Raw genomic sequence first — 27,485 nt, forward strand, 5'->3', positions numbered from 1 at the left:
GTTGGCAGTGGCCACGCCCCCTCTGTATGATGCCACCCCTCATGTGACTCGGCCTGCAGAGAGAGAGAGAGAGAGAGAGAGAGAGAGAGAGAGAGAGAGAGAGAGACACTCGGCCTGAAGGGGCTCAGATCAGTGGCCTCTTGTTGTGAGTGTGTTTGTGCGGGGATTGTTTATGCGTGTGTGTGTGTGTGATCTGGACAATAGCGCTCAGTGTAAATCCAGTGCGGCCCAGATTTTTATAGTTCTTTCTCACAAGCCAGTCCGAGCGAAAAACATCCTTATGCAACCTTAATCAACAACATGACACTGGCAGTCTGCTCCCACACAGCACGGCATGCTGTAGTCTGTCAGGTTGAGAGCCGGGCATCTGGAAACAGTCTCTGAGGAATTCTGCAGGGTGAGAATGATCTGACTGAACCTGCTGTGTTACGTCCAAATAAAAGCTTGAGCATGCTCTGAAAAGCTGGTTGTGATGTGACATGGAATAAACTGTTTATTTTAATAATGAAAGGGCATAAATCATCATAAAATACAATTTAAGTAGTTCATATGACTTGTGCTCTATGTTCCAAGTCTTCTGATGCAATACGACAGGCTTGTGATATCACTGTACAGAAACACTGGGCTCATGAATATTAATTAGCTTGCACTGATGCTGTGTTGTATTCTGTGGTCCCGCTAGCTTATTAATATTCATGAGCCAAAGTTCACTTTAGTAGTATTTACAAATGTATTATCTGTGTAAATGCGCATTGTTTTAAGTGTTTTAAATAGTTTAGACTTTAAGTATCAAGGCACTAGTTTTATGTTTGCTCAGATATTTTTATATTACATTTCATGAAGTATACATCCAGGATGTCAAAATTGAAATTTCAACAATTCAACAACAAGAGAAGATTAGAAATAAAACTTATGAAATCATGTAAATCAATTCCCAGCATAATGAATTTCCCAGCATAATAAATAATTATGTTTTTATATACTCTATCTATCTATCTATCTATCTATCTATCTATCTATCTATCTATCTATCTATCTATCTATCTATCTATCTATCTATCTATCTATCTATCTATCTATCTATCTATCTATTTTATTTTAATTTTTTTACAGGACATGTAAAATCTTTCTCACTTGTAGGTTCCTGAGCAATTTTTATTCCAGCCAAATATCAATCTCTTAATAACGTCAAGTTCATCAGTGTAGATTTTACACAAAATGTGCATCACTCAGCTAAAGTATAAACCCTAGAATTAATCTGCTAATGTTGATCTGTTCAGGATTAATTTGTGTTTGGGGACCTGGACTTTCGTTTCATGTGAAATCACAGGTTACCTCGGCTGTGAAGATCAGCTGTTGTATTGTAGAATGTGAAAGCTCAGCTGGCACGGCCTGTGACGTACATCTGTCATCTTCAAAGAAACGTTCGCCAGATGCACATAAAACTGTAGTTGGGTGTTTAACAGGGTGTCTGTTTGAAATTTACTTGTGGTCATGGAACAGTTAAATATTGTTCCATTTTATTAGCCTGACCAGGTGTTGGCCTCTTTCAGTAAACCGTGGGGTGTTTTACTGGAAAATAAAGTGTTCTGGAACACTTAACAATGGAGGACATAAATATATATATGTGTTTACAACAGTGTACTTTTATATTCATTTATAATACATGCTGCAATATTTATTAAAAAACAGGAATAGTCCATTTTGATTTCATGGTGACATTAGTATATTTTTATTTCAGTTTTATTTTTTTTAAATGTTAGTACTTTAGCTTAACTTACTTTATTTGTAATTTTCTTGTAAGTTTTTCTTCTAATATTCATATTTCACATTATTTCAGCTTCATTTCAATTTACAAAAATGCATTTTAATAGATTGATTTTTAGTTTTTATTAATGATAACACTTTTTCCTATGTTCTAAAATTGCTGAGCTTAAAGGAACAGGTAAATATTGACCACATAAGTTCTATAAAGTAATAGAAAAACAATATGTTTGTTAAAAACAGTGAGTTGTTCATGCCTGAAGCACATTACCTCTGGCACGAGATGACTCTTTCGGTCGACCCTTCGGCTTCAGCAGGTTGATTTATTTAGTCAAGATTTGGCAACAAGGTGTAGTTGTATGAGACGGGTCTTTGACAAATGCAATATACTTGTTTAAATCCACATTACTGCATAACCAGCATTAGCTTCTCGTTCAATCTGCGGATGGCTAGCAGAATTGATTTGCGTGTCAGTTTGCGTTTCTCCAGGGAATATTTCAGCAAACACCAGAGTGAAATGAGCGACGAGAAATGTTTCTGGACTAAAAATACACGTTTTAACCAGCAGAAATGAATTTTGTGGTCAATATGTTCGACGTAGAGTCACATTATGATCAAATATACCTGTCCTAAAAATACGAGATTTGATGTTGGATCTTTTTAGTGGTCTAAAAGGTTCTCTATATTGATGAATTTTTTCGTGATCATATATGTGCGTGTTTCTCATGCAGAGCCCAAGGCCGCAATCTTCGTTTCTCAAACCACATCGGTTGTCACGTTTCCATGGCAACCCTCAGGAAGACGATGCGACTGCTGTCTGGCATCATTCGGGTCTCTGTATATCTGATGTGACCTCTCTGTGCAGGCCTGCATTAATGCATGTGTCTTTGTGCCGAAGGCTATTGGAAGTTGGGTGGAGGGTTAACTTGACGGTCGAGACTCGCTTTGAACGTTTAATGCGGTGTTGCTGTTGTTTGGTGGTCGCTGTGGGTTTGTGTGTTGGGTGAGTCTCTTTCTCTTAAATGGGTCAGTGTGTAAAAACCCACATGGCAGATGGACCATCTCGAGAAAGAGATAAAGAGCATAAAGACCTCCTCTTATAAGACAGGATATTAATGAAAACTGAAAGAACTTAAATGCGATCTAAAAGGATTATTAAAAGATAGAATGAGAAAATGAAAAGGCCTTTGCTCTTGTTGGTTGAACTCGTTTTAATGGCGTCTCCCAGGGTTGACTTTGATTTGAGGTTTCTCTGAATTAGACCAAATGTGCCTGGCTTAGTTTCCTACAGATCCGTCCGTCTGATTCACAGAGACAGTATTGTAGCAGGCAGGAGAACAACGCTCAGTAGGTCCAGCAATGATCAATTTAGTAGATTATTTGGCTGAAAACCTGTCTAGAACACGTCTGAGTCATATTTCATACAGAAAACAAAAGGAATGAGCAACAAATTATATTTTGTCTAAAGAAAATGAAGCCTGTTTTCAGGACCAGATTTTTTGCATTATGACAATTAAAAAATAATAATAATAATAATTATGAGATAATTATTGATAATTATGAGATATATTATATATATATATATATATAACTGCACAAAAAAGTGTGACTCGTGTCTGTTCTGTCTTATTCTGCTTTTTTAAAGTGATATGCTCTTTAACACTTTAACACTTATCGTATTTTAATGCAAACGAGCTCTTCACGTGTCAGAACTGCTTAGTGAGATGGAATGAGAACGACAGAGTGTAAAAGTCACACTGTCATTCTGTGAAGATCTTGGTCAAATAACATTTACAGATAGAACAGAATGATATGAGGGGAGAAACGTGCCAAAATCATCTTTAACAGCAGCAAGCAACGTTCAGAAGAGACTTTCTGTCAGACCTGCCAGGAATTCGGAGAATGAAAATGAAAAAACTGTAACGGGGGATACGAACGTTGCAATTATTTTCAGGGAAGCGCACGGCTAAAGTAGATCCAGCCAGACTGAGGTAATTCACGCACACTAAATATCTCTGATCTGAATATCTACATCATTTTGGGGTGTAGTAACCTCAGAATAAGTGGAATAATTGACTGTGGGCTGTTTAATTAATGCACACTCGAGGTGCTAATAATTCAACGGGCCGTTGTCAATTGTTCCTAACATATACTGTATGTATGGCTGTTTTTAGAGGAGTTTTTGGTGTTTTTCATAACTGATAACATTTACTGACACTGTGTGCAGAAATTGCTCACATCAGCTTTAACTTAACGATTGTGTTTTTTCTCTTTAAGTAAAGTATTTTTCTGTCGCACGTGTGCTGGCATGTTGTGCATGGCATCGAGTGTTTGAGACGTTTTGTTGTTTTCCCCTCTGCACTTATTTTCGGTTGTATCTCTACTGTAAGACAGACACGCGTCACCTGATTATAAGCTGATGCTGACCGAGTCGAGTGATGTCGTGGGTTGGTAATGCTGTGTTTTGTGTAAGCAGCTCCTGCAATCTGTAAAATTACTGTTTAGTCAACAGTCTACATGGAGAAGGAAGGAGTTTACTATATTTTACTTTATAAATACTAATAAGCTATGAATATCACCCTTTTTTATTTAATATATATTTAAAGGGGTGGTTGAATATGATTTCACTTTTCTAACTTTAGTTAGTGTGTAATGTCGCTGTTTGAGCATAAACAACATCTGCAAAGTTACAATGCTCAAAGTTCAAAGCAAAGTTGAGATATTTGGTTTTAAATAAATTGCTTTTTAAGGACTACAACAAACGGCTGGTAGAGACTACATGAGCTTCCTCCAGGGTTAGTGACATCACCAACCCTAGAATTTACATAAACCCCGCCCCCGGGAACGTGATTTATAGATTATCAAGACAGAATATGATAATTAATGACTAGAAGATAACTACACATAAGCTACATAAATTCATCAACTAACCATTCAGAAATGTCCTGTTGCTTCTACATGTTGTCAATTCTTCTTGAGTCTCTCCATCTTTGTCTGAATCCGGTTTGAACATAAAAGGCTAAAAGTTTTTGAACAGTGCATGTCTGTGTGAGGTAAAAGGACACAAGCTGTTGAAGCTCCGCCCCCTGTGCCGGGAGCAGCAGCTCATTTGCATTTAAAGGAACAGACACAAAACGGTGCGTTTTTGCTCACCCTCAAAAAGTGACAATTTTAACATGCTATATACAAATATCTGTGAGGTATTTTGAGCTAAAACTTCACATACACACTCTGGGGACATCAGAGACTTATTTTACATCTTGTGAAAAAGGCATTATACCATTTACTTGTGTGATGTACATTTTTTATGCTTATTACATTATTGAAATATTATTATTGGCAAATTCTGTTGGAAGCAAGTTTCTCCCTACATTTTCCATTTGGATTTTGGATGCTGCCTGTGTAGATACTATAGCAAGACAGCTCAGTAGGTTTGGGAACATATCTATACTCTACATATATGTACATTAGTTTCAGATGCATTGATAATTTGGTCAGACACATTCAACCCAAGTACGTTTACACTTCATACACAAGCATACACGTATACGTTTGTTCTTCTTGCTTTTGCTAATTGCATAAGGAAATGACATGTCTGTGCGAACACAGGAGCGTTCCTCATTTATAGACCGAGCGGTCGCTTGGAGTTTCCGTGTGGGCTGAAAACCCCCACGACAGAGCGTCATTAATTCATGGTTAGCAGCTTAGAGACAAACACACAAACAGAGATGGTCTCACTTACCATTTAAATCAGCAAGTGCATCCAGGGATGTTTCCGGCACATGTTGGGGATGGGTTAAGGCCTCACCCAAGGCTATCTGCAAATGTCTTTCGTATAAAAGGAGCCTGTCTGCTAGCTTTACCCCATGACCTATTTACAGTAATGACTCTAAGAAGTGCCCTATATGCTGAGGGCAAAGACAGCAGAACGCTCCTGACCATAGCAAACACGTCACATGTTCTCTGAAGGAGGTAAGTGTGGGACATAGGGACAGGCGAGGCGGGAGGAGAGGAGAGGTACAATTTAGCATTAGTGTTGAGTTTGTTTAAACACTCGGAATAAAATAAAAATTCTGTCATTGTTTACTTTATGCACAATATATTGGTACCAAATAGGTTATTAGGTGACATAAGTTTGTTTTTTTATTCATCAATATTAAATATTTAATTGTGCATGCTCATTTCCTCTATTTTAGGGGATTTAGATTACCTTTACCATCATCTGTGTTGTGTAATCTAAATGTAATCTTTATAAAAAAAAAAAATGTTTAAAAAAATTAGTTTTTTTTTTTTTAAAGAAGAACATAAAATGTTCTATTTTAATATATTTTAAAATGTAATTTTTCTTATGATCAAAACTGAATTTTCAGCTTCAGTGTCACATGATCCTTCAGAAATCATTCAAATATTCTGATTTGCTGCTTAAGAAACATTTCTAATTATTAACAAAATTTAAAAATAGTAGTGCAGCTTAATATTTTTGTGGAACCTGTGATACATTTTTTTTTAGGACTCTTGAATAGTACTTTTTTGTATCAATTTTAAAACATTTCTACTGTCACTTTTGATTTATTAATGCATCCTTGCTGAATAAAAATGCTAGTTTCTTTCTATTTCTAAAAATAGAGTAATGACTTACATTTCATTATATTTCTGACACAAAATGATGACTTTAGAAGCCTTAGACTATGGCACACACATCATATGGATTAATTTTATGATATATTTATGTTTTTTTTTTTGTTATTTTGTCTCCATTCACTGTCATTGTGAAAAAGAGACAATCATACAATTCTTGTATTATTCCATTGAATAAATGGTTTGAAACATCATGTGGGTGAGTAAACGATGGCAGATTTTTTATTTAAATTTTTTCGAGGTAAACTCTGTCTTTAAAGAAACGGGACTTTGGAGAAGCTCCACACAGTCTATTAACACTCTGGAGTCTGAGAGACACAGATTTGTCAGACCCATTTGCCTGCAGTAAAGTGTGGCTACACAAGATTTATGTGTGTCACTGATTTGCCCCACTTACTTTAACAGTTTCCCACTGTGTCCTAGCAAAAACACAGCAGTGTGTGTGCACTGAACAGGAAACCTTGTCCCCACTGTGCCCTTGAACAATACCTCTTGCCCCATGCATCTCCACAGAGACATACTGAAGTCCCTCTGGATAAAAAGCATATGCAATTGCAAGATTCTGTGCATTTGCATGCATTCACTCGGATGCAATCTATATGTATGCAAAGGAATATAATTGTAGTCATGCTTACCTGTGCAGTTGTTTCCCTGGGCTTGGCTATCGGCCCTGTACCGCATGAAACGGGGAGGGTCATTTCTTCTCATTATAATTCTGCCATCAGTCTTTGTGCCACTGCAGGCAGCTCTCAGCTCTTTATTAAGTGCTGTGGGACAGTGTATCGACTCAAACACTCCAGACTCCGGTGTGCTCTGGGATACTGTCGAAAAATGCAGCATTTGATCACGGTTTATCACAGCGGCTAATGCAGAAAGCACTTTATTTCACTCCCGGCTGATGAATGATGCAGTCTGTGAGGTTACCAGGGAGAAAGTCTGGTGTACGCTGATAATGCAACAAGAAGTAGTTGAGAAAAAATGTCCATGAACTTTTTCATAATCAGGATTTTAGGTAAAGTATGTGTATGCATAACGGAAAGTGCATATTTTGGGTGATGTAACTCTCCATTATTTATTTATTTTACTTAAAAAAGTTTTCTTAAATTTATAAAAACCTTATAAGCTGCTTATTTTTTTGCAGTTCACATAGTTCTGTGGTGTGACAAACAGTTTGTTATGGTGTTTTGTGTCTGGTTTTAAAGGGAACTTTTCAGGTAGTCAGACTGGGAGACCGTTTTAGCTGGTTTAAGATGTCTTTTATCATCTGGATTTAATATATTATACACTGCTGTTTAAAAGTTTGGACTCAGCAAGATTTTAATAATTAATAGAAATGAAATATACAGAAATTAATAATAAAGAATAATAAATAAAATAATGAATACATTAATGAATCATTTATTTATTAATTTTATAATAATTATTAATGCATAATAATCAACAGGAATCAATAATTAATTAATAATTAATAAAAATTATAATTTTTACAGATAGAATGGCTTAAATAGGTCAAAAGTGACTATAAAAACATATAATGTTACAAAAGATTTATATTTCAAATAATTGCTGTTCTTTTGAACTTTCTATTCATCAAAGAATCCTGAAAAGAAATGCATCATGCTTTCCACGAAAATATTAACCAGTACAACTATTTTCAATTCATTGATAATAATCAGAAATGTTTCTTGAGCAGCAAATCATCTGAAGGATCATGTGACACTGAAGACTGGAGTAATAATGCTGAAAAGGAATAAATTATTTTTAAAGTATACTCAAATAGAAAACAGTTCTTTTAAATTATAATAATATTTCACAATATTACTGTTATATGTACTATATATGTGCACAAATAAATGCAACCATGGTGAGAATAAGAGACTTATTTTAAAAGCATTTAAAACAGTCTAGTGTATCTTTGGCATAACCTAATGAATAATGCACGATAAGACCAGGAATGAGCGTTGAAGTCAATGTAAAATCAGCTTGTTCATTTTTTTTAAAAGTACATATACAGTACTCCTTGTACTTTGTATTCAAATGTATAATCATGGAATGCAATAATTGTCTGAAATAGTTATAGATTGACTCGGCTTGAACTTCACATGAACTACCCTACTTTGTGCTGATAGTTTGGCAGTGTTGGAGTTTGAACACCTCCAGGATTCTCTCTAATGTCGAGTGGTTTGCGTTGCAGGGCCACAGGGATTTGTCTGTAACCGGTGTCTGTTATATATGCATTGTGCTGGTTTAGTGAATTAGCAGCAGCACCCACTTCATTTTCTCAATGGGGAGCATCAGCGGCTGTGCGTGGGTGTTTTGTGGAGTATCTTATCTCTCTCGAGCAGCGCTGATAGCAGAACTGAGACTGAATCAATTCTTGTGGCTTTGCCCAGAAGTAGCCCACGACATCTGGCCTCCAGATAGAGAAGATAGAGGCCGGCCTACATCCACAAGCACACACTAACACTCTCTCTCTGGCTTACTCTGCTCATCTGTGCATTTACTAGTCTTTCAAGCAGCTCTTTTACTATGGGTTAGGGATTTAAAATATACCTCTAACCAAAAGTATGATGCATATTTTATCATGTACTGTTTGAGTAATGAGTGAGAGCAAATTATGAGGAGAGACTCAGTCTTGTCCTCTTCTGCCACTGCTAAATGTGTCAATCATATGCAGATTAAGGGGAACGGCAGACACCACTGATGGGGAACAGTAAATAATCTGCCCCCCCCCCCCCCCCCCCCCCCCAAAAAAAAAAACCCTTTCAGATTTAATAATGAACAGATTATGAGCCTTTTAAACACCTCTAAATTCAGATTCTAGAATTCTAGATTAATTCAGATAAGGATCTTGTTTTTAACCCGCTTGATAGCACATTTTGTATAGCACATGTGCACCTAAAATCCCCCCAAAACTAAATAATCATGTGTAATACGAGAAAGTGAAGTTTAAGAGTTTAAATGTCAGTGCAGAGATGCTCTCGGATTTAAAGTGTTCGTACTGGAACTGTATTTAAATGACTCTGGTGACATCTAGTGGAAAAGAAGTGAAACATTTTTGTCTGTGTCCAGTAATGCAGTGCTGGATGTCTTTCTGCTCTGTTGTTTTTGAATAGAGTCTCATATAAATCAGGAAATTATCAGAATATTTCTAAATAATTTACTGATATGCTCTCTTCTTCTCTTGCAGACACAATGGTCCTTGTTTTTGTCGTAACAGAAGCGCCACTAGACCCATACAATTCAACAGAGACCAATGGCATTGGTAAGTGCTCATCATTTATAGTTGATAATAATAATAATAATAATAATAATAATAATAAAATGAGCATTACTGTTTTTTTTTCTCTCCAAATTCTTCTAATTCTAAATGCAGAGTATCACATTTATCATACACACAGAATACTTTATTTAGCAATTTACTGAAGATAAATTCATTAATAAAGAAATAATACCTTTAGAATGTCTTATATAGGCTGTATATTGTATTATTTTGCAATCATATGATCCATCATTGTTTTATTGTCTGTCGCACTTTTGTTTTCCATTCATTTTGGCTTTTGTAAGAGTCACTGGCTTGATGTGTGAAAACAGGATCCTGTTTTACTCAAGGTGGCGCTAGATGATGTCATCTTGTTCACACACACTGTAAAAAAAAAGTTGCTGCCTTAAATTCAGTACAATCAACTTGGATGTTTAAGTCATTTCAACTTAAATTACATTAACTGACTTAAAAAATGGGTTGAAACTTGTATAACTTAAAAAAGTTGAAAATTGCTTAACTTATTTTGAGTTAAAGCAATGTAAAAGCATGTTGTCATAACTTATTGATCATATCATGTTTTTACAGAGCATAAAAACATTTAGGAAATTTGAAGGGGGGCTCTTGCAAATTAAACATTTCTTTTTGCTGCAAATTCATGTCAAATTTGTTCTTGCAGCTCAAAAAAAGGTTCCATATCGAACCTTTTTTTAATATAATAATGCCCAGAATGCATTGTTTTCTACAGTACATTACAGTTTTAATGAAAAACAATATGTTACTGTCAGAATTATTATTATTATTATTTACAGCATATCTAATTTTACTTATTGAAGCTATTTTAAATTTGAGACATTTTCAGACCTGAAAAATTGGGATATTTTTTTTTATTATTATTGCAACCTCTATAAAATGATGACAAAATGTAGACATTTCTCCCAAATAACTGGGAAACTGTTGTAAACTCAGTGCTCAGTGGTCAAAATGTGAACCAACCAATACTGTAACCATTTTTTGTTGTTGTACAACATTTAGCAGCGAGATGAAATTTGAATCCTCCCTGGTCGCTGTCAGTGTTTAAGCATTACGTAAGCATCAGTGTGTATTAGTGTTAAATCTGCGGTGGATCACGCAGACTGCCGCAGTAAAGTGCTGATCGCAGGATTTAGCGGGTGATTCTTGTCAGACCTGCTGTTAAATGAATGAGCGATGCTTATCCCCGCAGTCAAAACAGCTCCAGCCTCTCTATTAAATCACTAATAATGCCTTAGCTTGACTGGCTGCCATACCTCACTTAAACACTAAGTGTGTCTGTTCCGGCTCCAGCGGCTCTGTTCGCGGGCCAGTTTCCTGTTCTTTTGTTCACTGTGGGTTTGACTGCCTCTCCTTCTTCCTTTAGAGGACTCGTACAGCACACACATCCTGCCCATACTGCTGGTGCTGTCCGTCTTGCTGATTTTTCTAGGGTTGCTGACCTGGTTTTGCCACAGGTATGGCACACAACACAAACACCGTGAGTTAAAAACCGTGAGTCTGTCATGCTCACAAGCTCCGCCCCTTTCTGATAAAGGGCAGGGACAGGAACTGAGACATGCTGTCACACACACACACATATTTATTCATACATTGAAGTAAAGCCACAGATTTTCGCATGGTTCTAGCAGCAGAGAGTGTGTTGTGTAGCGTGTTGTCCGTGGAGAAACAGCACCTCTGATGAAAAAGAGCTCGAGTTTTCGTTGGTGAGGCAAACTTGAAGACTTAGGATTGTGATGTGTATCGTCTTCACCTGATATGTTTAACCCTCCTTTTCTTTTTTTGTCTTTCAGGTTGAAAAACCAGAGGAAAGCTGTCATCACAGCCGTCGACAAGAAAGTACCAAATGGCATCCTGGAAGAGCAAGGTACACGGTTTCTTTATCTCTGAGTCTGAATCGGTCAGCTGTTAAAGACTGGATAAAAGTAAATGGTTGATTTTGAACGCCCTGTTGTAAACTGAGACGTCTTGGCGAGTTTCACTTTATCAAACGTGCTATATACGGCTTCCTGTTGCCTCAAGATGTAATGTGCCTCTTGAAGAGAGCAGGACGTGAGCGAGTTCGTGGGCTAAACGTGTTATTCTATCCAGAACGACTCTGCCTAAAAAGTTCACTTTGGCTGTGGATTATAGATCATATTATGCTGATTTTTGAGGAATGTTGTCATCTGCATCCACAATGTTTACAATGAAACACCAAACCATTGATACAAATATTTTTTATTTCAGATAACATTATTTCACAGGCTTTTTTTTTTTTTTTTTTTTACTAAATCTGAACTATTTTAATAACAGATTTAACATTTTTAATAAAAATTTGACTTTTTAAACTCAACTTTCAGGCATGACTTTGTCAGCCAACAGTACTACTTTTTCTTTTGTAGTTTAATATTAGTGATCATATATTTACACTATGAATCTTTAAACGTTGTTAGCTTTGGCTAAACTCTGTGTATTGAATTATTGGTTACACTTTATCTTACAGTGTCATTGTTACATGTAGTTACAAAGTAATAACTATAAATTACACGCAACTAACCCTTAACCAAACCAAACCCTAATCCTAACCCTATAGTAAGTACATGTAGTTAATTAATATTACTCAGTACTTAAATGTATAATTATTCTGTACCTTAAAATGAAGTGTAACCAAATGATGTATTGTTTTGTTTCATGGATACAGCGATGTACGTGGAAACATGACGCTGTTTGTGGTTCCATTATCAATATTTCCTCAAAAATATTCAAACATGACTAAAACAATGTGAAAGAGGAAGAAGGTTATTTTTTAAACATATGTTCCTGTTTGCTTTTATTAGAGTTTGCATGTTTGACACAAAAGCTGTGGCTCATGGTTAGCCGTATGAAAGGTAAATCACAAAAGTGGTCTCTATAAAACTAGACTGTGTTTCTTAGACAGCAATCAATGAGATTAGCCTTGGATTTAGTCTCCAGAATCTCAGATTGTTCTCTCCTCACAATCAAACTCAGGTTTGCTCTTACAGGGTCTGATTGTCGCCACAGATTGTGTGTCTTGTCGAAGGTCTTGCAGATTTATGTGATAGGCTTCCTCTGCACTCTTTCTCCGATTATCCTGACGGAAATCTCTCAAGGAATTCTCTGTAAACCAAGATGCAGGAAAAGTTGAGCTGTGTTCAATCCAGCTGGCATATTAAAGGTCCCGTATTATGCCCCTTTTCACAAGATGTAAAATAAGTCTCTGATGTCCCCAGAGTGTGTATGTGAAGTTTCAGCTCAAAATACCCAACAGATCATTTTTTACAGCATGTTTAAATTGTCATTTTTGGGGGCTCAGAAAAACGCGCTGTTTTAGTGTGTGCCCTTTAAATGCAAATAAGCTGCTGCTTGACGACCCAGGGGGCGGAGCTTCATGAGCTCGCGCTCAGTCTCTCAGGACCAAGCGTGCCGCACAAGCCCTGAAAAGTGAAGCCAAAACGTCTCGATCGCCCCCCGGTCACTGGTCCTAGTATAGGTCATAAGCCCCGCCTCCCCGTGTTATTCAACGGGACGTGAGACTAAACAATTAAATTACACTTCAAATATCTTTTTTCCAAACGTGGTTTCTTTCATTTGCTGTCGTTTTTATCACGCTGATGTGAGTTCAAGTGTCTGTTTCAAAAATAAGTTGTTTTTTAGTTAGTTACGTGATGCGGTGGTGTAACGTCATGACTGACAGCTGTGATTGACAGGTTCTCTGAGCGAAGTAGTCACTGAAGCACCAACGGACATTTTTTCGGGATCTTCGGAGGACTGAGGAGATTGTATTTACTTTATTTTAACAAGCCTCTTGTCGTACTGCAATCAATTTTTAAAAAAGTGTGCAGAATCCACTCTCCCTGAGTGCATTCTGCGAGAGTGAGGGCGGAGCGTTGATTTCGCGGCTTTACTTCCTGCTCACTACTGCGCAGGTCTGGTCCCGAGATCTATGCTCAGGACAATTTCATCTCACGGAATGATGATAATATCAGAAACTCTCAGTAACGGTGTTCATTTCGAGTCGGACAATAATGCCTACAGGGTCAGAGTGCTGTATAGAGATGGAACAGGTATAGTTTAGTAGTTTAATTACGGTTATTATAACGTATTTGTGATCTGCTTGTATGTATCCATTATTTATTAATAGCCTACAAGTCTGCTGTCCGAATGATGATCAAACATATACAGTACTGGTGAGTTTAATAAAGTTTATTGTACATCACACAAAAGATGAAGCGTCAGTTTTACTTCAGAAAATCACCGTAAGAGCTGAGTAAACATAGTAAGTTATAAGAAGTGCGCAAGTACGAATTTCGGTAGAGTTGAGGGAGCATTCCTGTGGGCGGAGGTTAGTAAAAAAACGGTTCTAGTGACGTCATTAAAGAAGGAAGTAGAGGGATGTAGTCCAAACGGGCCGTTCGATGTAGGCGACTTCTGTTAATAGCTTTATAATTTTACAGATATTATTTATGCTCTAACAGCAACATTACACACTAACTAAAGTTTGAAACATGGGATCACGAAGAACGGGACCTTTAACATTTCAATCTGAGAGATTGTTTCAGTGTTCAGGGGTGAACGTCACACCTGTTTAAAGGAAGCGGTTTACCAACTTTCTCCAGCTCTCTGTGCCACACACACTCTGTGTGTTTGTCTCTTTGATGTACACCACCGTTCAATAGTTGGAAATACAAAAATGCAGTAAACACGGTAATAATGTGAAATATTTTCACAATTGAAAATAACTGTTTACTTTTTGAATATGTGTTAAAATGTAATTTATTCCTGTGATCAAAGCTGAATTTTCTTATTTGTACTTATTTGAAGTACTTATTTGAAATAGAAATCTTATGTAACATTATACATTTCATCACTGTCACTTTTGATAGATTTAATGCATCTTTACTGAATAAAAGTATTAATACCTATAAAAAATAAAATCTTTCTGACCCAAAACCTTTAAACGGTAGTGTTTAAGTCTGCAAACATGCTCTTTTTTATGCAGAAAAACACTTACTATTGCTCGCACTTACAATTATGTTACTTGAAACCTAAACCAGAGACCAGAAAATCATAGAGACCGGTGAACTCTTTTGATTTGAGTCAGTTGGAAACCACCCAGAACTCCATTGCAACACCTTGGATGGTTTCACCATTATTTATTTATTTATTAATTTATTAATTTATTAATAAAAGTCTAAACGCTAATGTACACCTGAGTAACACCGGTCATTGTGTGTGTTTGTATGTGTGTTGTATATAGAGGAATATATAGATATGGATGATGATGATGATGAGGATGATGAGGATAAGGATGATGATGATGATGATGATGATGATGAGGATCATCTTGGCTGGCCATCAGAAGGTCAGGTATATGTTGTGTCTCATGAACAGGCATGGACGTCTAAACTAATATCTCACCCTCTCTAACCTCTAAACCAATGGTTGTGGGTTTCTTTTGGTGCTACAAGGGTCACTTGCATTTATGAAGCATATGCTGCATAATATGCTTTGAATATGCCTGTTTCTTTTACAAAGGCATGCTGAAAGCTTTCCTGAAAAATAGAATTATGGTGTTAAGGCCGGTTCACAGAACGTGTATTTGCTGTTAAAAACAATCATAGCAAAAAAGAAAAAGAAAAAAGAGAAGTGATGTGGTTTTTAATACGAAACATTCCAACGAAATATTTCTTGTAACTTGAGCTCCGAGTTTTTAGAATGACGCGTCATGTGCAAGATGCTGCAGAAAACGCGAGACGCGTACACATCGGCTAAAGACGTCCGTCTAGCGTGTGTTTGCATTGAAAAACAATGGAAAGTAGTGCAGTGGAATGGAAAAACGCGTTCTGTGTGAACGGCCCCTTAGCATGTTTACCTGGGTGACAAAACTGTTTGACATGATATTCTTTAAATACAAAAGTATTTTAACCGTGTCCTGTTATATATTTAGGTGGGACAATTTTGTTTTGTCTAAATTATAGAATTTAAAAATAGAGATCTAAACGTGAGAATTTTTACTGTCAGTCTACCCTAACATCAAACCCAATCACGATTGATGATACTGACCAAATCTATCTATACACCTCACCTGGATGTGCAAAACACACACACACACACACACACACACACACACACACACACACACACACACACACACACACACACACACAACCACAACAATGATGAAAAGGTCCGGAAATGTGCTGTCATAAAATAGCAATCAAAGTGTTAATGTTTCTATACAGCAGCTCTATAAACAAAAAGTCACTTTCAGATACAATATAGCAAGATTTTTTTGACTAATGGGTATACAAACAGTGGAACACCACCTGTCAATCAACTTGCATGTGTGTGTGTGTCAGTTGGTGAGGTGATTGTATTTTTTGCACATATCATTTAAACCGTGAATGAAATGTCTATTGAATTCACATAAAATGTTGCATCTCCTAAAGATTGATCACTTTTCAAGTGATTCTCTTTAACATTCATTTACCGTATTCCTCTACAGAGCAACAGACGGTGGTCTTACTGCCAAGATCCCCCTCCACATCCAAAACTTATTTCCCCATCCCAGTAGACAGCTTGGAAGAAGAGTATCGGATACGCTCGGCCGATGATGGGAAGCTCTTCCGGGAAGAGTATAATGTGAGTTTTTTTTGTATGCATGTAAAGATTGTATTTTAAAAGAATATTGATCATGGTTAGAGATAAAAAAAATACAATAATATTGACAAGAAAAACACTCATGACTTTAGTAGCTTTAATAAGCCCTTCAAAATCAAATCTGAACACATTTATGCCTAATATATATATATATATATATATATATATATATATATATGAAGAGTTCAGATGCAAAAGCCTCTAAGTGCCATCTGAAATTTTCTTTTAGAATGATAATTTTTGTAAAACTTGTATATTTAAGTTAAGTAATTTCACTTAAATGACAATTAATAGGTAATTTGCATTGCCATTTAAGTGAAATTATTGTTATTAAGTAAAAAGAATTATTAAGTAAAATGATCATTCTAGAAGAAAATTTCAGATGGCACTTAGAGGCTTTTGCATCTGAACTCTTCATATATATATATATATATATATATATATATATATATATATATATATATATATATATATATATATTCAGTGCAGTGAAGACAATCCTAGTTAGTCATTTGAGAAAACATTGAAGCAAAGTGGCTTTAATTATGTGTAATATTTGATTTAATATTTATTCATTTTTGTCTATTAGTACGTTTTGCAGCATATTAATTTAGCAGTGGTATCAAAATTGTACACGCATTTAGTCAGAAAACAGCCTATACAGGCCTGAATCTCAACAGCATTAATCAGTTTTAATATATTATTTAATAATGATGCAGTGAAGACTTAATTGAGAAATCATTGAAAACTGAATGTCATTTAATATTTCATTTAATATTTATTCTTTTATTATAATAGTATGTTTCTGAGCATTTTAGTTTTGAGATGTGTGAAATTTCATTTTATTGGTAACTTGGTATCAATTATTTCAACACCAATCATGGCGATCTGAAAATTGCAAAAATAAATAGAAAACTAGACCCCGTCTGCAAGTGCTGCAGCTCATTATTGTTGTTTACACTGATTACATCACTCACGTTGCTGCAAGTTCAGCATTGGTGTTTGTGTGTGTTTAGTGGCAGCACTCGGTGGAGAGATTGTTATTTCGCTTGTGGCTCGTAAAGAAGCTGATGGTGCATTATGGTGCTGTTATTAACAGAAACACTCCAGCGCAATCATGTGGATCAGCAAATATCCTTCCACATTTGCTGATGGCTCAACTGCTCTCATTTCCCACTGAGAATTACTGGAATTAAGACGTTCAGGAGTCACCAGGCATTGACTCATTCGAGAATGTCCCTCACTCCTGCTTTTAGACGCATGATTCAAGATTCACTCCTCTCACAGGCCCATGATTCAGCAACACACTGAATGAACCATGTGAATTTTCTGTCCCATGGAAACGATGTTTATGCTCAACAATCTTAATGGCCACTTAAACTATTTAAGTCGGAATGGAAGTGGCTCTGCTGGTCGAACAATGGCCTATACATACAGGAACAAAGCGTCAGTAATATCATTCATTTTCAGCAATAACAAAATGACAAGTTTGGTGGGAATTTGAACAGCATGATCAGGTTAACTCAAATGCACAATTCTGTAAGAATGAATGTGTTAGGTAACAATTCAAGTGCAATTTAGTTAAATGAAATCGTCTTTTTTTCTTTTTTTTTTAGTTTAATGATGGGTGAATATCTCAGGTGCATGATCCACAACAATGCATTTGTGTAGAGACGAGAGAGTGCAATATACACATAAAACACAAGTTTCGCAGCATGTGCAAAGTACTTGGAGTGTCCGAATTCTTTTAATTGTAATGCAGAAAGCTTACAGCATCTGTTATTCCCAGACAGGCTGCCGTCCAAGTCCAAAAAAAGCGTTATTTAACACCGCATCCAAGATCAGATGCGCTTAGGGTGGTATGGACATTGGTTTAGTGTTGTGAACATGTTATTTTTGTATTGTTGACAGTCAATACCAGGGGGATCGAAGCAAGGAACATGTGATGAGGCCAATAAAGAAGAAAACAAGGAGAAGAACCGATATCCAAACATCTTACCATGTAAGAACTCTCTCTTTTTCTCTTTGTCTTTTCATCTGTTTAAGTCACATTTATTAATATAGTGCTTTACACAACACAGATTGTTTCAAAACAGCTTTACAGTGATAACAGGATGATTTAATGACGCAAACAGAGATCATCTTGGCTGTAAAAAGCAGCTCTAAAAAGAAAATAGTGTCATTGTTCAGCTGAAGTCAGTTCAGTTTTGATTCATTTCCGTTGTAAAGATCATCAGTTATTAAATTAGTTAATTTAATCCATAAAGCAGTTCTGCAGAAAACACTGATGTCATCATCCAGCTCAGTTCAGTTCTTATCCAGTAGTGTCAGTGCAGTCAGATCAATGATATTGTTGAATATTGGGAAGAAACCCAAACTCCATCAGTGACAGAATGGAGAAAAAAACCTTGGGAGAAAGTTCAATCTCTCTCTCTCTCTCTCTCTCTCTCTCTCTCTCTCTCTCTCTCTCTCTCTCTCTGCCAAAACATTATGACCAGTCACATCATTGATCATCTCATAACAAGGCCACATATTACAGTCTTGGTAGATTAGATGGCAAGCAACCAATCAGTTCTCATAATCAACGTGTTGAATGCAGGAGAAATGGAGAGGAATAAAGATCTGAGGGAATATCACCCCCGTAGATTTCGATATTAGCGTGTTTGGACATCAGCTCATCTCATTTCTTGTGAGATTCACACTGAGGTTTTGCCACCCTCGCACGTCAAATATCAACTTCTGTAAATACAGCATTTATCACTTTCATTTCCTTATGCTCGCATCCATGTCATTCACATTATACTTTTATTTTTAAAATCTTTCGTCTTGTAAATTTGCCGTTTAGAAGTTAAATCACAAACTTACGGAGGCCCTGAGAAGGAGCAATCAAATGTGTGTCTATGTTTAGAAATAAAACATTTTTTTTTTTTGTCTTTCCTGTTATCCAGATGATCATTCCAGAGTGATTTTAACACCGATCGATGGGGTCCCATGTTCAGATTATGTCAATGCATCATATATTGACGTAAGTGATTTGTCACGCCGTAAAATGCATCAATGCACTGCGATCAAGTTGACAAAGAAATCGAGAGCTGCAGTCGTGACGTCTGAACCGGAAGACATATTTCCTATGGGTTTTTAATGGGGGTTTTCAGTGTATGAGTAAAATAATGACTGTGGTAAGCATAATTTGAATATCTGTAATAAGTAACATATACTGCACACACTCACACCCCAAAAGTTAGCAACCTGTAGAACAAAACATCCAAAAAAAGTATCGTCAAGTTATGTTTATACCACAGACCTTATTTTACTTTTAAAATGAAAAACGCCATTATAAAACACGATCACGCCTCCAGCACTCTATTGTCAGAAGTGTTTAATTTAATTTAATTGTTTAAACATGCATTTCTTGTTCAAAATACAATTCTTGAGCATGAGAAACAACAATAAACATTTTTGAAAATATATATTTTTTTATTAAATTTAATTATGTTGCAAATGATGATGCATTGCATCGTTTAGTAAAGAACCATTATCAAATTGTTATCATTTCGGTAACGCTTTACTTAAAGCCTTTATATATAGTGCATTATAAATGCATTAATAATGCCTTGTAATGCACATTATAATGCATTGTATGTTCTTATGTATAATGATAACCCCAGTTATAATACATTATAATACTTATATATTCATTGTTACGCCTTTACAAAGTATAATGCATGTCAAACAACTGATTTCAGAATCTGCAAATATTATAATGCATTTTAGCTTTGGTTACAATTATTTATGACAAACATTATGAATATAATGCATTATACTGTACATAAAGGCTTCAAGTAAAGTTGTTCACCCTGATTTGCCATAAAACAGCATGATTTCATCAGTCAAAAAAGTTTAAAGTGTTGAAGTTTATTTTTTAAATCTTGGTTTCATATCCCGCTTCCCCAGGGCTATAAAGAGAAGAATAAGTTTATTGCAGCACAAGGTGAGTGCATCTGAATATTAAAGTTAGATGTGGTGAGCAGTCGCACATTCTGTTTGTGCGGTTTCATAGCTACAGTCAGACATAATTAAACTTGATAAGATGACCTCTGTGTTTCAGGTCCGAAACAAGACACGGTTGCAGATTTCTGGAGAATGATATGGGAACAGAAATCAGCCACTATTGTAATGCTAACGAATCTGAAAGAGAGAAAAGAGGTGTGTATCCTTTTTTTTGGGATTTCCTTGTTTTTTCAGACCTGTTAAATACAATGATCTGTAAATTAATCTGATGTCAGAAAGATGCATAGCATTACATTTGCTGAATCGCAAGGCAATATACTGTAGCAATATATATTAGCATTACATTACATATATATGCATTTGGTTGATTATTTTACCGAAAGTCAATGTGTACAACATTGCACAGCCTCTCATACTTATGCCACATTACATAAAAGGCATCAGAATGTGAATACGATCACGTTTTGAATAAATCTATTTGATTTCAAATCCGTTCCTTTCTATAAACCTAATTTGCTGATCATCGAGTGTCTTCATTTCGATGGCCTCTGATGTCCAGGTGTCACAAGCCTCTCCATCACGGCCGTGAACGTCTCTGGAAAGACGAATCAATGAGACGCAGAACGGAGAGGAGATTCAAATCAGCTTTGAGTAGGGCTTGGAATCGATGATTTTAATAATGGCTGATAAAGCTCTCTCTGGCTTTAACCTAATTAGTCTGCAAACTCTCATTAAGAGAGATTTATCCTCCGCTCTCGGGCTGGATAATGCTGATTGACAGACGGGCTGCTTTAAGAGCTCAGATTAGCATCGGGGTGTCTTAAAAGTCACCTTTACTACTCTAATGCACTTACAGCTGTTCTGTGGCAGTGTTAGACAGATTTACTCTACAGGATTGGCATGTAATGCGTTTATGTTTATCTACAGAACTACATGTTTTGACCTTGTGACGTGCTCTCGCTTTTAGATCGATTAGAAGAAAACTTTCATGGTACTGTTTTCTTGCCTTTTGTTTCTATTTTGAGTGACTTTTTAACTTTAATATTAATAATAGACTATGTTACATTACTATATTAGTTCATGTACATTCAAATAGTATGAATAGAAGAAATAAACTAACCTAAATAATGGAAGCTGTGTTAGCAGCTATATTTGTACAGGTTAACTTTACTTATGTATTTATTATTAAATGTAATTATTTAGAATTACATTTATTTATTTTACAAGAAAAAAGTATATTCATTTTAATGACACTAAAATTAAAAAAGAAAGAACGAAACTAAAATAATGGTAACTATATTTGCAGCTTTATTTTGTATTAAGAAAATGCAGTTGAGCAGCATTTTTTTTAACTTTGTTTTATTTATTATTTATATACTTATTTAGTAAAAGGAAGAAGAATATTGAATAAAAGAAATAAAGAAATAAACTAAAATAATGGTAACTATATTAGCAGCTATATTTGTACAGGGTAAGGAGCATTTTTGTTAACTTTTTTATTTATTTGTAAATTAATTCATTTATTATTAAATTAATTAATTTCTAATTACATTTATTTAATACAAGTAAGAAACATATTTATTTTCATTGTATTTTTTTTTTACAATGAAAGCAATGCAGGTTAGCAGCATTTTAATTAATTTAGTTTTTATTTATTTATATTTATGATGTGTGTGTGTGTATATATATATATATATATATATATATATATATATATATATGTATATATATATATATATGTATATATATGTATATATATATATATATATATATATATATATATATATATATATATATGTATATGTATGTGTATATATATATATATATATATATATATATATATATATATGTGTGTATATATATATATATATGTGTGTATATATATATATATATGTGTGTATATATATATATATATGTGTGTATATATATATGTATATGTATATGTATATATATATGTATATGTATATGTGTATATATATATATATATATATATATATATATTTTTTTTTTTTTTTTACTACAAAAACAACATTAATTTATTTATAATTGTCACAATTATGTCCATTTTAGTTTGCATTTCATCAGTTCCTGCTTTCCTTTGTTCATTTTCCCACTCCTCCTTTGTTACCATGGTCACCGTCATTATGACTTTGTTAGGTTAAATAAATGAGCTAAAAATAATGGTAACTATGATTATCTCATTGCAAATACACTGTGTTTTTCTCTGTAGGACAAGTGTTATCAGTATTGGCCCGATCAGGGATGCTGGACGTACGGTAACGTGCGTGTCGCTGTGGAAGATTTTACAGTACTGGTGGACTACACGATACGCAAATTCTGTGTGCAATTTGTAAGTTTGAATACACTGAAGTCATCTTCATGCAAGCTGTAGATGAAATGTACTTCTCCCTCCATTTATTCTTATACTGAATGATGTGTTTGTGACTTATGAACAGTTTGGTTTGTTGAAGTACATGTATATATATGTCTTTCCTGTGTGTGTGTGTGTGTGTGTGACCACAGCAGGCCAGCGACGGCACCAAAACTCCTCGTCTGGTCACGCAGCTTCACTTCACCAGCTGGCCTGACTTCGGCGTTCCCTTCTCGCCCATCGGCATGCTCAAGTTCCTGAAGAAGGTGAAGCAGGTTAACCCCTCGTACGCCGGGCCCATCGTGGTGCACTGCAGGTGGGTCGTCTTTCAGCGTGACTCTTGTGCTCTTAACTTCATATCAGGCGAGAACTAAAGCTGACGAGTCACACTTCTTGTGTGAAGAATGATCATTGAGGTGTGAAGTTGTGGTGTGCAATCTCATCATGCAAAGATGCACAACATTTTTTTTGTTTTATAATGATCAGCTCAAAACTTTGATGTCACTATTTTTTGCCTTTACTTTGTATTTCAAACTTTTGAGCGATACTCAATACATTACTATACAAGTTAATGCACATACAAAATAGCTTCTTTTCAGAAATGTTCGTTTAAATAATGCTAATATGTTAAACAAAATTTAATGTTGTATTACTTGTTAATAAATCAATATTAGTCATTAATCTAATGAAAAAGTGATATTATAATACTATATTTGTATTCAAAGCAATGGCATGTTAGCTTCAGACAATGATTATAGAAAATAAAATGAGAAATTATATAATGATTTATAACATAAATTTAATTAATTGTTCTTAAAAAATATTATGAAAACTATTGAAACCATTACAATAAGCAGCAACATTTGCACAAGCAAAAGCACTTACATTTAGTTCAGAACATGTTATGATATAGCTAATATTTTATATTTCAAATGCCATAAAGGTCAAAACAATTAAATCTGATCAAAAAGCTTGATTTTCAAGATTTGACATTTAAGTTTTATCAAGAGCCCAATCTTCCTGATCTACATTGACAAACTTCTTACTTTTACACAGTAACAATAACTTGCGGAATGAAAGTGCTCATTTGAATTTCAGCTTTCGGAAAAAGGACAAATTTTACATAACTTCCATCCACAGTAATAATTTTTGAGAACTTGCAGACCCTTTTGCGTCAGTCATGCATGCATAATTAATTGGATCAGACAATGATAGACATTATTCAGAACAATTAGCATGTGATTTGAATTAGGTGAAGGAAGGTCCTTTCTCACTGCTGATTGGTCATATTCATAAAGTGAATTCATGGAGGGCAATGCCTGGGTTTCATGACACAATGTCCCGTCTGTCCACTCATCATCAGTGTGTGTGTGTGTGTGTGTGTGTGTGTGTCATAGTCTTGACCCTCTGTCCTCATCCTGTGTCCTGAACAAGCAAACGCAGCGTTAGCAATAATACAGAGCACTTCAGTTTTGAGGGTTTGTGCATTAGCTCGGTTGATCACTCATGCCCTCTAGTGTTCAGTATTAGAGTATTCAGTGTAGTGTATTAGAATAAGGCGAGGGGAAATATTTGTGTTTGCAGATATTTTATTTCTCACTTGCAATTATTGTGAATTTATTTGAAGTGAAGACTTTATGAAAGCTGTTTCATAGTGTCACACACAAAAAATAATTATACAAAAAAATTGTCATGCAGGTTTCACAAAAAAAGAAAAAAGAATTACAACTGATAACATGTTTTTTGCATGTTTTGTTTTCAACATGATAAATAAATAAATAAATAAATAAATAAATAAAAATTATATTTCTAAATATAATATGTTTTTATATGTCTTAATATATGCAATATATAAACATATACTAATAGAAATTTTTATTTTTATCCCTCAAGATCATTGATATTTTGATTATTATTTATATTATATGAATTTATATTGTGAAAAACTGGTCCCTGTATGATAGGTGTTTGGAAGAGTTGAAAAAGTATTACATTTTGATCAAATATTTTAGTAGCACTTTACTTGTTGCATTTATGTATATTGCATTATAAATATATTTGCATTATATTATATAATATATAATGCATTATATTCTTTCATAAATAATTGTAACCTAAGGTGAAAGGCAAATTTGGTAAATTTGCAGATTTCTTGTCACATCTGGTTGTTTGTCATGTGTTTTAATGCATTATACGTTTTAAAGGTGTAACATAAGTAACTGTGGTTACAATTATTCATGAGATCATACAATGCGTTATAAGGTGCAATATAAGGCATAATTATTGCATTAAAAATACTTTTATAATGCATCATACATAAAGGCTTTACATAAAGTGTTACCAATGTTGTTTTTTGTGGAATATTGTGCACTAATGAATCACTCACACTAAGACCAGCAAAGTGAATGTATTCTCGTTGGTTTTGTGAATAATGGCGTCTGTGCTGTGTCTCTGTGTCAGTGCTGGCGTGGGCAGGACAGGAACGTTCATCGTCATTGATGCCATGATTGACATGATGTACACAGAACAGAAGGTGGACGTCTCCGGTTTCGTGTCGCGGATACGTGAGCAGAGATCACAGCTCATTCAGACAGATGTGAGTAGCGCATGCCGTTGGTTTTTGCATAATTCTTCATCTACCTACTTCATTTTTGATTGTCATTATAGAAAAAACAGGTGACTGAAGCAGTTACCTAGAAGTCATGCATGTTTAAAGGTGTACTGAGGTGTGTATGTGTGTGTGTGTGTTGTAGTTGCAGTACGCATTCATCTATCAGGCTCTGCTGGAGTACTTCCTGTACGGGGACACAGAGCTGGACGTGTCTTCTCTGGAGGGACACCTGCAGAAACTCCACAACACCAATGCTCCGCTTGACCGCGTGGGCCTGGAGGAGGAGTTTAGGGTGAGGATATTTACTGACACTAGTGGTGTGTACACATATGTGATGTAAACCACCCCAACATGGATGAGAAGCCTGGCGGAAGACGCTGAATGAAAGTGCACTTCCGCTCTCTGACAGTAGATGGCGCTTATGAACAGCAGAAATGCACCCAGTAAACAAAACAGCTGCGCTACTTTCTGGCCACAAACACACTGTAAAGTTTCAGGAGTGTCAACCGCGCGTAACACGACTCACTCATTAATTTGCGATGACACCATTGTAACCACAGCAAAGGTGTCTCGCGTGTTTGGTATCCGCTGATAGTGACAAAAGTAATATTACAGCGATCAAAAGACTTGTTATGTTCTGCATGGTTTTCTTCACACATACAGAAGAGAGACGTTTAAATTCGTCATTAACAACTAGTTGTTCAGTTCGTTCAGAAAACACTGCATAGAACTGCATAAAAAAAGCGGTTGTCACTACCTGCATTTTTCTGGAGTTAGTTCAGTTGTAGAAGTGTGTGTGTACAGAACGGGATTAAGCACTGAAAGGTGAACTGACAACTGCAGTGTGTACGTGACTTACAGTAGGCTACAGTAAATGTTTTCAAACAACCATTCATTTTGTATTTGCTGTGGTGTTTATCACAGCACCCAATACATAAATGCTTAACACTTAAAGACGTAATAGGCCATTTTCAAACATCTGTTAAACATTTTTACGTCAATGTGGACTAAAACATTGATTGGTCTTTTATTGATTGGGAATGTTCTGATCCTTTATAGTTCTTTTGCACTTTAATCAGTTTGAAACGTGTTTAGTTTATATATTTTATTTTATTGTATTACATTTCAGAGTTATTTTTCATATAAGAACAAAAAGATATTAAACCTGTTAGGAGGACAACACTTCAATTCAATATTGTGATGATGCAATAAAACTGTAATAAAAGCTTCATAGATTATCGTGATATGAAAATTTGGGTAACACTTTATTATACAGTGTCTTTGTTACATACGTTACATGTACTTACCATAGTAATAACAGTAAATGATGCATAATTACATGCAATTAACCTTCAACCAAATCCTAATCCTATAGTAAGTACATGTAGTTACTTAATATTACTCAGTACTTAAATATATAATTACACTGTAATGACAATGACACCTTAAAATAAAGTGTAACCAAAATGTGTTACCGCCGCATGCCTAGTTGTTTAATTGTTGATTGATTGTTTTTTGGGGTGGGGGGATTTCTGTTTTTTCAGAAACTGACAAACATGCGTATTATGAAGGAGAACATGAGGACGGGCAACCTGCCTGCCAACATGAAGAAAAACAGGGTCCTGCAGATCATTCCATGTGAGTTTATGATCTTCTCCACACGTGAAGATCGAAAACCCTGAATGAATTATGCCAGCTAATCTAAAAGACAATGTTAAATAATAGTTTGAGGAACATATTTAATGTCTCTTTCCATCTGCCAAATGCATGTTGTTGTGCTGCTCAGCTTTGTCTATGAGGAAGTTAATCAGAAATCTCTCTTCCTTTTCCTGTTCTGCTTATGCCTGTAGTTGTAATCGTGAGTCATACAGTTCAAAACACAGCCTTTATGCTAGAGGTCATTCGGGCCATTTATGTTTCATTTGATGTGTTTTCTCATTCATTTTTTCAGATGATTTTAACCGAGTCATCCTATCAATGAAAAGAGGTCAGGAGTTCACCGATTATGTCAACGCATCTTTCATTGATGTAAGTGTTTAATGACTCTCTTCAAGTTTCAGAAGCGCCTCATGATGAAATGAACATTATTTTCTTTCAACACAAGGGATACTTGTTAAGAAAGTAAACAGGGA

General features: G+C 35.3%; 1 protein-coding gene across 5 annotated transcripts in view; it reads left to right on the forward strand.

Moving 5' to 3' along the window:
* The window catches only part of ptprea (protein tyrosine phosphatase receptor type Ea), an 82,257-nt gene that overhangs the window by 49,876 nt on the left and 4,896 nt on the right, over positions 1-27,485 (forward strand). For 2 of the 5 annotated variants that reach the window (XM_084135756.1, XM_084135757.1), the window contains 14 exons: positions 9,593-9,667; positions 11,064-11,154; positions 11,491-11,564; positions 16,206-16,342; positions 18,272-18,362; positions 19,309-19,385; positions 20,315-20,351; positions 20,469-20,566; positions 22,602-22,721; positions 22,895-23,058; positions 25,203-25,338; positions 25,496-25,645; positions 26,898-26,991; positions 27,305-27,381. In XM_084135756.1, the coding sequence (XP_083991882.1) occupies positions 9,598-9,667; positions 11,064-11,154; positions 11,491-11,564; positions 16,206-16,342; positions 18,272-18,362; positions 19,309-19,385; positions 20,315-20,351; positions 20,469-20,566; positions 22,602-22,721; positions 22,895-23,058; positions 25,203-25,338; positions 25,496-25,645; positions 26,898-26,991; positions 27,305-27,381 (1,416 nt within the window). In that variant the 5' untranslated portion in view covers positions 9,593-9,597. Of the gene's footprint in view, positions 1-3,581; positions 3,756-9,592; positions 9,668-11,063; positions 11,155-11,246; positions 11,404-11,490; positions 11,565-14,957; positions 15,063-16,205; positions 16,343-18,271; positions 18,363-19,308; positions 19,386-20,314; positions 20,352-20,468; positions 20,567-22,601; positions 22,722-22,894; positions 23,059-25,202; positions 25,339-25,495; positions 25,646-26,897; positions 26,992-27,304; positions 27,382-27,485 lie in introns of those variants that run through there. The other 3 variants (XM_084135760.1, XM_084135758.1, XM_084135759.1) reach the window with 3 other exon arrangements.

This window comes from Abramis brama, assembly GCF_963993115.1.
Source record: "Abramis brama genome assembly, chromosome: 14".
NCBI lineage: Eukaryota > Metazoa > Chordata > Actinopteri > Cypriniformes > Leuciscidae > Abramis > Abramis brama.